The sequence below is a fragment of the Carcharodon carcharias genome, chromosome 2 (assembly GCF_017639515.1).
Source record: "Carcharodon carcharias isolate sCarCar2 chromosome 2, sCarCar2.pri, whole genome shotgun sequence".
Lineage (NCBI taxonomy): Eukaryota > Metazoa > Chordata > Chondrichthyes > Lamniformes > Lamnidae > Carcharodon > Carcharodon carcharias.
The window spans coordinates 205,435,019-205,450,836 of NC_054468.1; the positions used below are offsets into that span (position 1 = coordinate 205,435,019).

General features: G+C 43.7%; 1 protein-coding gene across 1 annotated transcript in view; it reads right to left on the reverse strand.

Moving 5' to 3' along the window:
* Nucleotides 1-15,818, reverse strand: part of abcg8 (ATP-binding cassette, sub-family G (WHITE), member 8) — a 57,705-nt gene that overhangs the window by 22,366 nt on the left and 19,521 nt on the right. Inside the window, exons 7-10 of the mRNA XM_041207403.1 lie at nt 12,462-12,627; nt 11,946-11,951; nt 7,761-7,856; nt 7,432-7,631 (exon numbers count right to left, since the gene is read on the reverse strand). Of these exons, the coding sequence (XP_041063337.1) occupies nt 7,432-7,631; nt 7,761-7,856; nt 11,946-11,951; nt 12,462-12,627 (468 nt within the window). The remainder of the gene's footprint in view (nt 1-7,431; nt 7,632-7,760; nt 7,857-11,945; nt 11,952-12,461; nt 12,628-15,818) is intronic.

A 15,818-nucleotide genomic window follows, 5' to 3' on the forward strand; every position in this document is an offset into this window, starting at 1 on the left:
CTACTTTTTAGTAATGTTTGGTGAGGGATAAATGTTGGTCAGGACAACAGGGAGAACTCTCTTGCTCTTCTTTGATTTAGTACCAAGTAATCTTTTATGTCCACCTCAAATAGCAGTTAAGGCCTCAGATTAACATTTCATTTTCCCTGTATGGTTTCCTTGTGGCTAAACCAGTGCTGGCCAACAAGCTGGGCTGGCCAGTTTCTCCCAATGGCTTCTTATATCTGGATAAAAACAAAAAACTGCGGATGCTAGAAATCCAAAACAAAAACAGAATTACCTGGAAAAACTCAGCAGGTCTGGCAGCATCGACGGAGAAGAAAAGAGTTGACGTTTTGAGTCCTCATGACCCTTCAACTGAACAAGGTCTGTTCTGTTGAAGGATCATGAGGACTCAAAACATCAACTCTTTTCTTCTCCGCCGATGCTGCCAGACCTGCTGAGTTTTTCCAGGTAATTCTGTTTTTGTTTTGGCTTCTTATACCTAATTGATAGTAGCCGAAGCATCCAGCTTCTCCTTGGCATCGCACAAGAAAGGCACGACAGATTTTGATAGCTCATTGTGGGAAATAACATATTTCTTACTGGTCTGTGGAGTTCCAACATGTTGTGCTGATAGGTTACCACTGGCTCCTTGTTTTGATATTTAGTTAGACTATCTTAGATACCAACAAGCCAGTAAGCCCAAAATTGGTTACCACTACTGAAAGCGAGCATTACTGTGGAAAATCACATTTTTATTTTTATGGAGAGTGGCAAGTTTTTTTTATTAACATAAGGGTATTTATTTCTCTTTGTTGGTCGCCCGAGACATGCCTCAACTGCAGCCAGGAGATTGAATGACGAACCTTCGCAATGTTGCTCTGAATTGGCCACTGGAGACTGTGCAAGGGCAGACTGATTCCCCAATCCATAGTCTTGAAGGGAGTTGCTAGTGTCCACTTAACACGTTCGCATAGTGACATGCTAAGCATAAGAAGCCACTGTTTTAGGTGGATTGTGGGTATCAACAAGCGTCCCATCTCTATGTGGAAACCTATGTTCAATCATACTGTGAAGCAGAAGAGGTTCATGTTCCATGCCCCAGTGTTACTGTCATTGCAACCGCATCACGTTTTAAAAAAAAACTTAGGTCCTGCAAGCTAAAACAAAGGCAATGTTTATTTACTTATGCTATTGCATTTTTGTGGAGCTGCTAATCTGTTACGGACAGGAGAGAGGCAAACTGAACTTCTTTATCTTCTCACCAATTGCCTGTAAGCAGATGATTTTGAATTGTTTTAAAAATAAGCTTTGGCATGTTTTCCCGAAACCCTCAGTTTGTATGGTCCAATTTTATAGGTAACACACAGAAAACTCACACTATGAGTTGGAGGGAAGGCACTGGACTGGTAATACAGTGACCCAAGGGAATGCTCTGGGAAGCTGGGTTCGAATCCCACCATGGCAGGTGATAAAAATTTGGAATTAAAAGTCTAATGATGGCCAAGAAACCATTGTTAATTGCTATAAATTGCCACTAATGCCCTTTAGAGAAGGAAATTTGCTGTCCGTACCTGGCTTACATGTGACTCCAGATCCATAGTAATGTGGTTGAAGTCATTCAGTTGTATGAAAACTGCTACGAAATCAATAAAAAGGATAGCTCATTGACTGGACGGACCACCCAGCATCGACCTAGGCCCTGGAAACTGCAACGGCCAACCCAGTCCTCTCAATCCTGCAAAGTCCTCCTTACTTGTGATGTCTCATTAACTAAGTCAAGCAACAGCCTGACATAGTGATACTCACTGAACCTTACTCTACAGATCATGTCCCAGACCCACCAGAGGTGGTGGCACAGTGGTATGTAGTCGGGAGGGAGTTGCCCTGGAAGTCCTCAACATTGACTCTGGCCCCCATGAAGTCTCATGGCACCAGGCCAAACATGGGTAAGGAAGCCTGCTGCTGATTACCAAGAACTGTGTGTCCCCTCCCTGCTCATGAATCAGTACTCCTCCATGTTGAACACCACTTGGAGGAAGCACTGAGTGTGGCAAGGGTCCAGAATGTACTCTGGGTGGGCAACTTCAATGACTATCACCAAGAGTGGCTCGGTAGCACCACTGCAGACAGAGCTGGCTTAGTCCTAAAGGACATAGCTGTTAGACTGGGTCTGTGGCAAGTGGTGAGGAACCAACAAGAGGGCAAAACATACTTGACCTCTTCCTCACTAACCTGCTTGCCGCAGATGCATCTGTCCATGACAGTATCAGTAGGAGTCACCACCGCAGAGCCCTTGTGGAGACGAAGTCCCATCTTCACATGGAGGATATCCTCCACTGTGTTGTGTGGCACTACCACCATGCTAAATAGGATGGATATCAAACAGATCTAGCAACTCAAGACTGGGCAACCATGAGGTGCTGTGGGCTATCAGCAGCAGCAGATTTGTATTCAACCACAATCTGTAGCCTCATGGCTCAGCATAGCCCCCACTCTAACATTACCACCAAGCTAAGTGATCAACCCTGGTTTAATGAAGAGTGCAGGATGGCATGCCAGGAGCAGCACCAGGCATACCTAAAAATGAGGAATCAACCTGTGAGGCTACAACACAGGATTACTTGCATGCCAAACAACATAAGCAACAAGTGACAGACAGAGCTTCCACAACCAACGGATCAGATCTAAGCTCTGCAGTCCTGCCACATTCAGTCATGAATGGTGGTGGACAATTAAACAACCCACTGGAGGAGGAGGCTCCACAAATATCCCATTGTCAATGATGGAGCAGCCCAGCACATCAGTGCAAAAGAGAAGGCTGAAACATTCACAAGAATCTTTAGCTGGAATTGCCGAGTGGATGATCCATCTTGGCCTCTTCTGGAGGTCCCCAGCATCATAGATGCCAATTTCCAGCCAATTCCATTCATTGCACGTGATGTCAAGAAATGGCTGAGGACACGGGATACTGCAAAGTCTATGGGCCCTGACAATATTCCAGCAATAGTATTGAAGACTTGTGTTCTAGAACTTGTCACGTCCCTAGCCAAGCTGCTCCAGTACAGCTACAACACTGGCATCTACATGGCAATGTGGACAATTGCCCATGTATGTCCTGTACACAAAAAGCAGAAGAAATCCAAGCTGGCCAATTACTGTCAGTCTACTGTCCACCATCAGTAAATTGATGGAACAGGTCATCAACAGTGCTATCAAGTAGCACTTGCTTAGTAATAACCTGCTCACTGACACTCAGTTTGGGTTCCGCCAGGGTCACTCAGCTTCTGACCTCATTACAGCCTTGCTTCAAACATGGACAAAAGAGTTGAACTCCAGAGGTGAGGTGAGAGTGGCTGCCTTTGACAGCAAGACAGCATTTGACCGTGTGTGGATTCAAGGAGCCCTAGCAAAACTGGTCAATGGGAATTGGTGGAAAACTGCGCTGGTAGGAGTCATACCTTGCACAAAGGAAGATGGTTGTGGTTGTTGGAAATCAATCAGCTCAGTTCCAGGACATCACTGCAAGACTTCCTCAGGGTAGTGTCTTAGGCCCAACCATATTCAGTTGCTTCATCAATGACCTTCCTTCTTCCTTCTATCATAAGGTCAGAAGTGGGGATGTTCGCTGATGATTGCACAATGTTCAGCACCATTCACGACTCCTCAGGCACTGAAGCAGTCCACGTCCAAATGCAATTGAGGCTTGGCTGACAAGTGGCAAGCAACATTCACGCCACAAAAGTGCTAGGCAATGAACATCTCCAACAAGAGAGAAATTGAACCATCATCCTTGACATTCAATGTCATTGCTGAATCTCCCACTATCAACATCCTGGGGGGTCACCATTTACCAGACACTGACTTGACTAGCCATATAAACACTGTGGCTACAAGAGCAGGTCAGAGGCTAAGATCCTGCGGCGAGTAACTCACCTCTGACTCCCTGTCCGCCATCTACAAGGCACAAGTCAGGAGTGTGATGGAATACTCTCCACTTGCCTGGATAAGTGCAACTCCAACAACACTCAAGAGGCTTGGCACCATCCAGGACAAAGCAGCCCGCTTGATTGGCATGCCTTCCACAAATATCCACTCCCTCCGCCACAGTGGCAGCAGTGTATACCATCTACAAGATGCACTGCAGAAACTCACTGAGGCTCCTTAGACTGCACCTTCCAAACCTACGACCACTACCATCTAGAAGGATAAGGGCAGCAGATACATGAGAACACCACCACCCAGATGTTCCCTCCAAGCCACTCACCATCCTGACTTGGAAATATATCCCCGTTCCTTCACTGTCACTGGGTAAAAACCCTGGAACTCCCTCCCTAACAGTATTGTGGGTGTACCTGCACCACAGGGACTGCAGTGGTTCAAGAAGGCAGCTCACCACCACCTTCTCAAGGGCAATTAGAGATGGGCAATAAATGTTGGCCTAGCCAGCGATGCCCCCATCCTGTTAATGAACTTTTAAAAAACCTAGAAGGCTAGTTTATTTCACGTTCACACCCAGGGGGTGCAGGGACACGGACACACACATAGACACATGAATAATGGTTCACATGATTTTCTGGAAAACATAAGTCCAGAGGGTGTTTCCATCGTGGTGGAGTTCAGTCCAGATGAGCCTCTGGTTGGATTCAGCAACATGAAAATCTTTGAAACGAATGACGCTGCAGCACAATGGAATTTCTGTGCCAAGACCGCTTGGCAGGCAATGATCAGAGACTTTTAAAATCCAACAGGCTTCAAGGAGTTGAGAGGCGGTGGCCAGCTGCTTGGTCAGCTGGGAGATCTGCTGGAGTTCTTTCCAGTTGATGTTAAAACAGCAGATTGAGGGTTTCTCCATTTTCAAGCAGATTTTAAAATGGTGACTTGAGTCAATTGACCTTCTTTCTCCACAATGATTTCAAGGAGAAGTTTATCCAGTGTCTGGGGCTGGCTTTGGTTTCAGGACTGATAATGTCCCAGCCATTAGCTTTTGAAAGAGTTACCATCCATATTGAGGTACTTGGGTCAGAAACCATTGTCTGGGCAGACCCTTGGACTCTGCTAGAGGGGTAAAACTGATCAAGATGCAAATGACATCCATTGTCCCCTCAATGGTCCCCTTTCGAAATGGACCCGGGCAGTCCCAGGTGTGAGATGGGTCTGCTAACAATGCTGCAGGAATAACAAGTTTTGATCTGTGGGTCCCTGGTTTTGTGATTAAAATGTCCTTACAATTGGGTGTGAGATTCCACGATGATGAGAGGAGGAATCTTTTGTTCTTGCAACTCCTGTTGGTAACTTCCAGAACAAGGGGGCAATCTGTGGTCATGTAACTTGTAGCAGCCATTTTCTTTGGTTCTGCAGAGAGTCCATTTTAAAAATAGTAAAAAAAAAAAGTCTGATGTACACAGCTCTGATTTCCTTCATGTCTTATTGACATAACAGGTAAGTTAGATGACCTTGTGTGTCATAATGTAAAAAGCATTGCTTCTTGTAATGCACAATTTTTGTTCCGCTGCTGAAGTAGAGCACTATGTAAGCTGACCCTTTTAGGTCAAAATCTAATTGCCGTAATTGGAGTTTAATTGTTTTTAGTGGGAAGTTTACAAAGTTCTTGCAAATTTTCCACTTGTAAACAAATAAGAAAATATTAAATTATTAACTTGCTGCCTTCTTTTTAAAAACTTTGGACTCACTGAAATATGGGGTGGAATTTTCCCAACTTACTCCTTCACCAAAGAACAGGACCATTTATGGGTAGAAACCCCTTCACAACTAGAGCAAGGTTTCCTCAGGCTCTTTAACGAGTCACCATGTTCCCAGTCAGGGAGGGTGGGGAGGATAACATGTCAAAGGAAGGATTCCTAACTAAAAGGATCACAACATGGGTTAGAATGGATCACCAGCACTTGGAGCTCTGAAGCTGCAGCAACACAGGAATGGACCAGAGGCACCCAGGGAAGGCTAGTCCTGAGTCTCACTCGTATCTGGAGGTCTTATTGCAGGATCTGAGGGATTCCAGTGAGATGTGCTCTTCCAAGGCCAGGGGGAAGGATATCACCTCTTCAACCAAGCAGGTGCCGGTGGAAGTGGCCAATGAAGTCAGCAGAACTGTGGTCCCTCCATCCTGGAGATCATGCACCAAGAGGATCCAGGACCTCAGGAGGGTGGGAAAGGTAAGTGGCATAACGCTTCCAGGTTCCAACTGCCACATTCTGACTTTCCCAGAATTCTCCTGCACAGCACACCTCAGAACAACACACCTTGTAATTCCACTTAGTCGTCTCTCTCTAGGCACCTCACATCCTCATCTGAGCAGCCAACGACCACGTTCACCCTCAGCGTGTTGCTCTCTGGCATTCAAGCCTCAGTCATTCCCCACAAATGTTGTCATTCCATCTTCTCCAAGCAAGCCATTATGAACATTCACACTTCTCTGTTTTCTCTCCTTTCAGGAAAAAATAGCATTCAACTTGGTGGGTGGCAAGAACCAAGGGAGGCAAGGAGTAACCCTTTAGTTAGAGAAACCTAGCAGCCATTGGCAATGCTGGAAATGTATGCCTACCTACTCCACTGGGAAGGAGGTCTTATTCCAGGAGGCTGCAAATGTCAGCAGTGGCCTGCATGAGAGCCTAAGCCTCCTGAAGCACTGGTGCTCAGACTTGTCAAAAGAGCTGATCCTGCGCTTGTAGATCTTGTGCTTGTGTCTCACCTCCTTCCAGCTGTCTATCTCCTCTATGGAGCGGTATGCAACTGAGGAGAAGGTAGCTGGTGCTGCTGAAGCTGGTGTTGATGCTGTAGTTTCTTCTCTTTTCTCTCGGCAGAGGTTTGACGTCAAGCTGCAGAAGCTGCTCCCTTGCCATGGTGAAGGCTGGCAACAGGAAAGTGCAGCTGAAAGCAAGTGAAGTGTCTTCCAGGAACTTGGCAATTACCTGTCCAGCAGTGATGGCAACCCCTCAGAAGAAATGCTTTGAACAACAATTTCTGACCTGGTCATGGTTGGGGATCTTCAGGTTCACTATAAAAGGCTCCCCAGCCTGTCAGTTTCACAGAAGAGGGTCTTACCACTGTGCACTCACCTCTGTGACCCTGCCAAGTTGTTGACAGGCTGGAAAACAGGCTGTTAAAGCAGAACTGAGGGTTAGAATAGTGCTTATGATTTGTTTAATGCATTATCTGACAGATGCAAGGGAGTTCCCTGCTCACTTTCCTTGTGAAATCTGGAAGAGGGTGGGCTGATTTCAAATCCCAACCTGATGTCACTTTTAGGGGATGTAACTCCCCACATGCACCCAGACTCACCTGCCCTTGCCTGGGAAAAGTCCCCCCGTGATGTCTGAAGTCCAACAAGTCCTCTCAAAGTTTTTCTGCAGTTCAGCCTTTTAGTGCAAATTGCTCTTGGAAGTAATAGCTTTTATTTTAAAAGTTTTAAAGAAAATGAAAACAGCTTACATTTAGCGATAACATCTAAAACAACTGCAAAGGGGGTCAGAGCTCCGATCATATATAACAATGCCACTGTGTCCTGGATGGATAGTTCTTTGCCATCTTGGCTATAGTATAAAAACCCAATTAGTAAAGACATCAAGAGTGCTTCAAATCCATGGATAGCCAATGTTGGTAAATCTCTGAAATCATTCGAAACCTGTCGGCTGGTACAAAACACAAAGAAACACAGTTCAAAAAGAAGTAGCTTCACATTTTAGACAAATCTATGTAATTTTTTCATAAAGAAATATGATTCTATATTAACAGATTATTTTTTAAAAAACGCATTTTACCTTAATAGGACAGAAAACTGCCTCAGTTGGCCAGCTAGCTTGTCCATGGTTTCTGATATAATGGTAATAATAATTTCGTCAGAAGTCAGAGAGGCACTGTAAGAATTTTGAAATTTTGAAAAATACATATGAGCTGCAAGCTTGAAACATTATGTTTAAAATGTTACATATTAAATGAGTAGAAATGTTTAAATCGGTCATAAAATTGCAATATCCACAGTATCTGTGTTTGAAATGAATTAATTCATTTTTGCCTTTTGTGCAATGTCAACAAATTATTACGACTGGGTTGGGAGGAATGTGCAGTTTCTGTAGCCCCCGATACTCCACAGGTTGTACCATAACTGTAAATGTTGTACTCACCAAGATAGCCAATTGTTTACTTTCTCTATTGTTATACAGAATTAAAGATACTTTAACCAGGCTTCTTTCAATAAACTCAGAATGATTGATTTATCATAAAACTAAACTCCTTTTTAAAAACCAAAACTGGTTAACTTACAATTTGTAATCCGGAAGTGTAACTATATACCCCTTCAAATCCCAACACACACATACATACACACACACAAAGGACAAAACAAATAGGGTCTCTGCAGAGGTTGGGATTAAGGTTAAAACACCCTTTGGCCAATGGGAAAACTTTATAAGAAGGGTTTTGATGCTGTTGGTCTGGTGCTCTTGTGTGTGAAGATGGATCGCTGGTCACAGTAATTTTCTGGAAGTTCTTTCCAAAGGAGCTTTGGCCTGGAGGAGAATGGAGCTGGATCAATGTCCTTGGGATCTCTCTCTTGTCTCAGTTTCTCGGGTTTCCAAATGAAAATGAGTTATACTGAGATGAGGATTTGCAGCTGGATACTGATAACTACACTGATTTTTAGAAAAGGAAGGCACACATTGTGTTGGGCAACCTTCTCCTATTTGGTTTATTCCCAAACTGAGTCCAAAAAACAAGTTCAAAACAAAACCTCATCCCAGTCAGGTGATTTCCAGAAATTCACCAGGGCCTCAGAGCCTCTGAAAGCAGTAGTTTCTTTTCTCCAGTGATTAAAATTCAAATAAACAAATAGTTCTTATCTCCTCAGATGCCTTGCTGGTCATTCAGCTGAAGTCATGTGACTTGTTGGAAAAGGCAATTTTCTCATAGTCCAAAGTGAACTTATAACCTTTTAAAAGAAACCCAGGTCAGTTCCCAGGAAAGCGTCCAAATAATTCAATGTCCTTTCAAATTTTTAAAAACCAAAATTTTCCGGTCAGCATGCAGGGGTAGGCCAGACACGCCAGCACATAAAATGACGTGCGATGACATCGGGCGTGCGTCCTGATGTCATCGCGTGCCATCGCAATAAGTTGTTTGGCGGTCATGCGCCTGAGTTGGCTGCACACCTGCCGAAATGTAAACAGCCTATTAAGGCCATTAAGAAACTAATTGAAACACTTGTGAACGCTGCCTGTCCAACCTTAAAGTTGGCGAGCAGGCGAAAAGCCCAAGCGCCCTTCGCATTTTTCAGGAAAACACACCCACGAGTGGGATGAGGTTTCCTGAAGCTTTTATTAAATAAATAAATTTTTATAAATATATAAACATATCCCAACTCATGTGACACAGTCACATGAGCGGACATGTTTAAATACATTTTAATATTCAATCCTTTTAATATCCATTTAATCTCCCTGAGGCATGCGCAAAAGAGTGCTGGCCCCAACACTCCCTCCTCCCCCTGCCTGCACAGGTAGCCCTAACCAGTTGCGTCTTACGCTGGGCGGGCCTTAATTGGCCCACCTGCTTTTAATGGCAGCGCAGAGCTGATTGCGGGTGGCGATCGGCTCCACGCCAACCTCTGCCCACTCCTGCCCAGCCCACCCACCATATGAAAAATCCTGCCCATATAGTTCTTGGAGATATGTATTCATAATAAGATAAAGTTGGAATTTAAAAATAGCTATCCAAACTTTGTATAATAATCCCATTAATAATTAATAAACCACACAAAACAGTCGAATTTTTTTTAAAAGTCTCGATTGTCTCACTTGCAAAAAATGAATAGGGTTTTCCATTTCTCTTTTTTTTGTATTCATTCATGCAACGTGGGGTTCACTGGCAGGGTCAGCATTTATTGTCCATCCCTAATAGCCCTTCAGAAGGTGGTAGTGAACTGCCTTCTTGAGCCACTGCAGTCCATCTGGCGTAGGTACACCCACAGTGCTGTTAAGGAAGGGGTTCCAAGATTTTGATCCCGTGACAGTGAAGGAACGGCAATATACATCCAAGTCAGGATGGTGAGTGGCTTGGAAGGGATCTTCCAGGTGGTGGTATTCCCTTCTATCTGCTGCCCTAGTCCTCTAGATGGTAGTGATCGAGGGTTGGAAGGTGCTGCCTAAGAAGTCTCAGTGAATTCCTGCAGTGCATCTTGTAGATGGTACACACTGCCACTACTGTGCGTCGGTGGTGGAGGGAGTGAATGTTTGTGGATGTGGTATCAATCAAGCGGGCTGCTTTGTCCTGGATGGTGTCAAGTTTCTTGAGTGTTTTGGGAGCTGCACCCATCCAGGCATGTGGGAAGTATTCCATTACACTCCTGACTTATGCCTTGTAGATGGTGGACAGGCTTTGGCGAGTCAGGAGGTGAGTTACTTGTCGCAGGATTCCTAGCTTCTGACCTGCTCTTGTAGCCACAGTGGTTATATGGCTAGTCCATTTCGGTTTCTGGTCAATGGTAACCCCCAGGATGTTGATAGTGAGTGATTCAGTGATGGTAATGATATTGAACGTCAAGGGGCGATGGCTACGTTCTCTCTTGTTGGAGATGGTCATTTCCTGGCACTTGTGTGGCACGAATGTTACTTGCCACTTGTCAGCCCAAGCCTGGATATTGTCCAGGTCTTGCTGCTATTGGGCATGGACTGCTACCTCTTCCTGCTTTCTCTTGCACCTAACTCACAGCCTCTTGCCATTTGAGGGCTTTCCTAGGGGAAACCTTACTCCTTGATCTCCATCTTAGTCCTCCTCTCATTTTCATCCAGCTTATTGTTGTTCTGCTGGGTTTTGCTTTGGTTCTATCCTTCACTCAGGGGCCTGTATCTTGCCTTCTGCTCCAGTATAGGCTGACACCATTCAGATGGTTTTTCACTTCCAACAGTTTCCACTGCCTTTTTCTTGGGATCACCATAATGTGTACAATGCAAATGTTCCTGAGTGCTGGTTCTACAGGCTTCTGAGCATATATGAAATCACTGTTGGTTACAGAAGCAAGAGCTCTGACCTAATCTCAGAGATAGAGAATGCAATGAGAAAGGAGGGGAGGGTAAAAATGGTGAAGATGAAAAACAAGAGGTCAGAGACAGAGGAGGTGAGAATAAATGGTATTAAGAAAGAACAAAACAGAAAGTAAGGGGCATATGACGAGTTAGACAGATGGAGAATAAAGTCAAAGCAAAAAGATGTGACAATTAGAGAAATTGTGTCAAAAGCATACAAAGAAAGGGTGTCACTTAAAGAATGGAAAGTGAAAAGCAAAACAGGAGAAAATGATATGCACAAAGTATGAGAGAAATGGAAAGTCAAGTTTAACAGAACATAGGAGCAGGAATAGACCATTTCAGCCCATTGAGCCTGCTCTGCCATTCAATATGATCATGGCTGATCATCCACTTTAATGCTTTTTTCCCCCACAGTATCCCCATATCTCTTTATGTCTTTAGAAATCTGTCAATCTCTGCTTTAAATATACTCAGTGACTCAGCTTCCACAGCCCTCTGGGGTAGAGAATTCCAAAGATTCACAACCCTCTGAGTAAAAAGAATTCTCCTCATCTCAGTCCTAAGTGGCTTCCCCCATATTTTGAAATTGTGTCCCCTGGTTCTAGACTCCCCAACCAGGGGACACAATCTTAACTGCATCTACTCTGTCTATCCCTTTAAGTATTTTGTGAGTTTCGATATGATTACCCTCACGTGGGGCAAGGCACGTAGGTTTTTTTATTATAAGAGTTATTCATGATTAATGTCAAAAGAGTTCAACTACTAAACATTTTTGTTGTAATCTTTAAGTTAAAGAATAACTTTTAAGTTATAAGTTATTTAAATTATTGATTTTTGCAATAAGGGAATACACAATGTATTAAATATGAACTCAACCAAGGTATACCAAAAATGTAATTAGATCATTTCCTGATCCAACAAAACATGGAGCTATAAAGTCAGAAGAAGATGAATAAAAGCTCAGACTTATTCTTGGAACAGTACCTTAATGATTTGACAATATGAATGGTCTTTCATTTCATCCATCACCCTTACGTTCTTTGAAATAGGAGATTATGATATTTGCAATGTGTACTTTTACATAATATTATGATACCCTTATAATGCAGCATCTCTTCGATCTATAATGTTGCCTGAGACTGTCAGTAACATGGATTCACCATGTCTATATTATATGGCAGATTTTACAGCACTGGAGCGATAGACAAACTGCACAGGTGCGAGCCTATATGTGCCTTTGCAGTTGATCCATTTAATATGTTTCGGCTCTCTGGGCCTTTTCAGATAGAATCTCTTAAAGCAATTATTCCATTCAATGTTTAGGATGAATAAACAATTATTTGATACTTTAGAAGATCTACAATAATAAATAAGAATACAAAATGTTGCTGTTAATAATAGATTCTATGACAGTATCAAAGCTTTATTTCAAAATGGTACCTTGTAGTGCTACTCATATTTGGGCAAGGATTGCAGACATTAGGCTTCCAGGTGTAATCATCAGTGTCTTTGACATGTTCCCAAAATATGGAAGCAAGTGTATTGGCTTTATCCTGCGTACGGTCTTCCTGCTCTTTGGAACGCCTGTCAATACTGGTTAGGTCAACTGTAAAGTCAACAAGATTCTTTTCAGAGTCGCCATTAACAGTTCGGAACAATATCAACTGTTGAAATCAGAAGTCAAACCCAAATTGCAAAAAAGACACTACCTTCCAATAATGCTAACCCAATTTTTTCTCTTTTATCACACTCTTAACCTCATCATTCTTTCATCTCTTCTCTGCAGATGATTTAGCTTTGAATTAACTATTCTAATCCATGCTTCCTGATTGAGATTCTGCATGACTCAGGAAGGAATCTCCAATTTCTCCCTATTCACGCATGTCCCAGATCTCCTGTGAAGAAGACTGTGCTATTTTGGATTTTTAATTACTACAAATCAAGAATAAAAGCCAAATTAGCTGGGAAGTATTAAGAAAGTAACCGAAGCAAGGAACTGAAGCATCCATAGTCAAGAGAGAGTAAACAAAAGTTTTACCTCTGAGAATAGCTGCAGCTGAGGAAAATTCTCCAGAGGACTGTGGCATACTTATGGGTGGTCCGTGCAGAAGTAAATAACTTTAAAATTGACGAGTCTTATAAGGGAATTCTTGGGGAAAGTGGGAAGTAAATCTGAGTGCATAACAATATGGTTTATAACTATATACGTTAAGTGATGAGTGCTTGTTTTGTTTGTTTGGAAAAAAAGTGAAATCTTTGGCAATGTTCTATTGAGTAAAATGAGGTATTTGGATTTCTTTCTAAATGTGAATGGTCCCTAATAGAAACGTAACAATGTAATATTAACCCAGATTTTGTAGTCAGTGGCAAATAACGAACCACTCATTACACTTAAACTTGCCCGCAGATTTTTTTGGATTTCTGCACTTGATTTGTAGTAGTTAAAAATCCAAATGTATTTTCCATCTGTCCCACTTTTCTGCCACCCTGCTGCTTGCACTATGTTCTCCACTACCAATAGAAGGCCTTTGCATTCACACCTAGTCTGGAATTTTACCCCACTTTTGGAAGCAGACTGGGAGGCGGAGGGGCGAGGGGGAATAAAATCGGGTGGGATGGTTGGGGGTGCCGTGCTGTCACCTTCCCACCTTCACTGGTATTTTATCAGTGGTGGGGCAGGTGGTGGGCAGCCCACCTGGCCTTAGGTTAATTGGGTCCCTTAAGTTGCCGCTTAAAAGCCTTTTCCTATCACCACCGATCTATTAGCAGTGACACATGGGCACCTCACCTCCTGGGGCGGCCACACAGTGAAACCTGCAGGCTCTGGGGGGGGAGGTGGAGGGGGGGGGGGGGGGTGCCTCTGGATTGGGGACTCTGATCCACAGAATGCCATCCCAGCTGAAGACCCTCCATTGCCCTCATGATTGTCGTCCTCCCCCTTGCTAGGACTTGCCTGATTTGCACCAGTGAGCCCCAAGCCTATTTATATGCAATTCGGGCTTGCTCCATCGTGGCTAGTCTGTAGCCTGCTGCAGTCACAACAGTGGCAACTGCTCCCAGTGGTGCTGCTGGAACTGAAGACCCACCAGCTCTCTGATTGGCTGTCAGCTCTTGGAGGTGGGACATCCTGCCTTAGAGGAGCAGAAGCCACAACTACGAGCAATTGCCTGAACAACAAAAAATTGAGTTGTGGCTTCCAGGTCCGGAAGAGATGGGCTTGCCTCAACTTTCCAGTTGTTGGGTTGGGCCACCACCTCCTAGTATAATCCCAGCTCTAGTCAGGGTGAGCAAAATTTAGGAACACCATTAATGAAACACCAAGAGCGGCAGTTGTAAAAGTGGTGCAAACCGTAAGCTCGTTTAAACAAATGGAGCAGTGTTATTTTTAAATGGCACACACTTCAAAATAAGTACTATTTTTGCATGCTAATAATGTGTGATATGACTGCTGCCATAACAAGGATAAATGATAGAGGACCTTGAATGAAGATTGACAAACTGATGGAATATCTTTAAAAACTGACAACTGTCTAAAGGCAGGAGGCCCTTAAATACTGATTAATTGTTTAGGTAATGACAACAGGTCTTCGAATGAGAATATGACAAGTGTACTAAGGATGAGTTTCCAAAATGCTGATGAACAATTTTACAATAACATGGGCCAGAATTTTCTGTTCGGTGTGCGGGGATGGGCCCCGCACGCTGACACGTAAAATGACACATAGTGACATCGGGCGTGTGTCCCAATGTCACTGCATGTCATTCCAATCTTTCGTTCAGCGGCACGCATCGGAGTCGGCTGCACGCCCACTGAACTGGCAAAGGCCGGTTAAGGCCATTAATACACTAATTAACCTAATTGTCAGGGCTGCCCATCCAATCTTAATGTTGGCAGGCAGGCGAAGAACCCAGGCAGCCTTTGCATTTTTCATGAAGCCTCATCCACGGCACTAAGGCAGCTCCGTGCCTCAGAGAAATTTCTGCACTCTTTCGCGCGAAAGCGCACAGGCCCTGATTCTCCCTCCATCCCCGCCCGCACAGGTACCGCTGAGTACTACTGGGCATGCGTCACGCTGGGCGGGCTTTAATTGGCCCGCCCACGTAAAATGGCAGCACGCAGCCGATTGCAGGCGGCGAACCGGCTCTGCGCCCACCCGTGCCCACTCCCGACTGGCCCACCCGACAGGGAGAAAATTCTCCCCTTGATGTCAAAAATTGCTGACTGATGGTTTGAAGAAAAATTTAATCTTTTTAAATGTTGATTGATAGATTAGATAATGAAGAACATTCCATACATGCTGATTCACATGGCAAGAGTTATCCGACTGTAGACAATTCAACATGGGAGTTCCCTCCTCTCTCAAATGTGATCTGAATTATAAGCTACCAACTTAGAATGCTTTAAATATTAATCCATTTTATTGCACCAGAGGCTTCAAAGAACAATTTTCATGAATGGCAGTATCATGTAATAAATACTTCGTTATTGAGGCAGTTCAGATAACTCATGAGAGTCATGATTAATTGACAGTCTAAAGAGAGGAGATATTCATTATTTCACACAGAAATATATCCAATGAAACTGAAAATGTTTTTGTTTACTTTCCCCTCCTTTTTTCTTGAAGGAGCTGGGTTGTGCTTCGATATGGTTCCATGAGTGTCAATAGCCCTCCAGGATTTCACTCAAGTGCAACATTCTTTATGTGTGAGCTCTTGGTGGGGAGTGGTCTTCAATAGAGCAGAAGTCACACAGAACAGTGGGTGAGGAAATATTAACCTGATCATATGGCAAACATG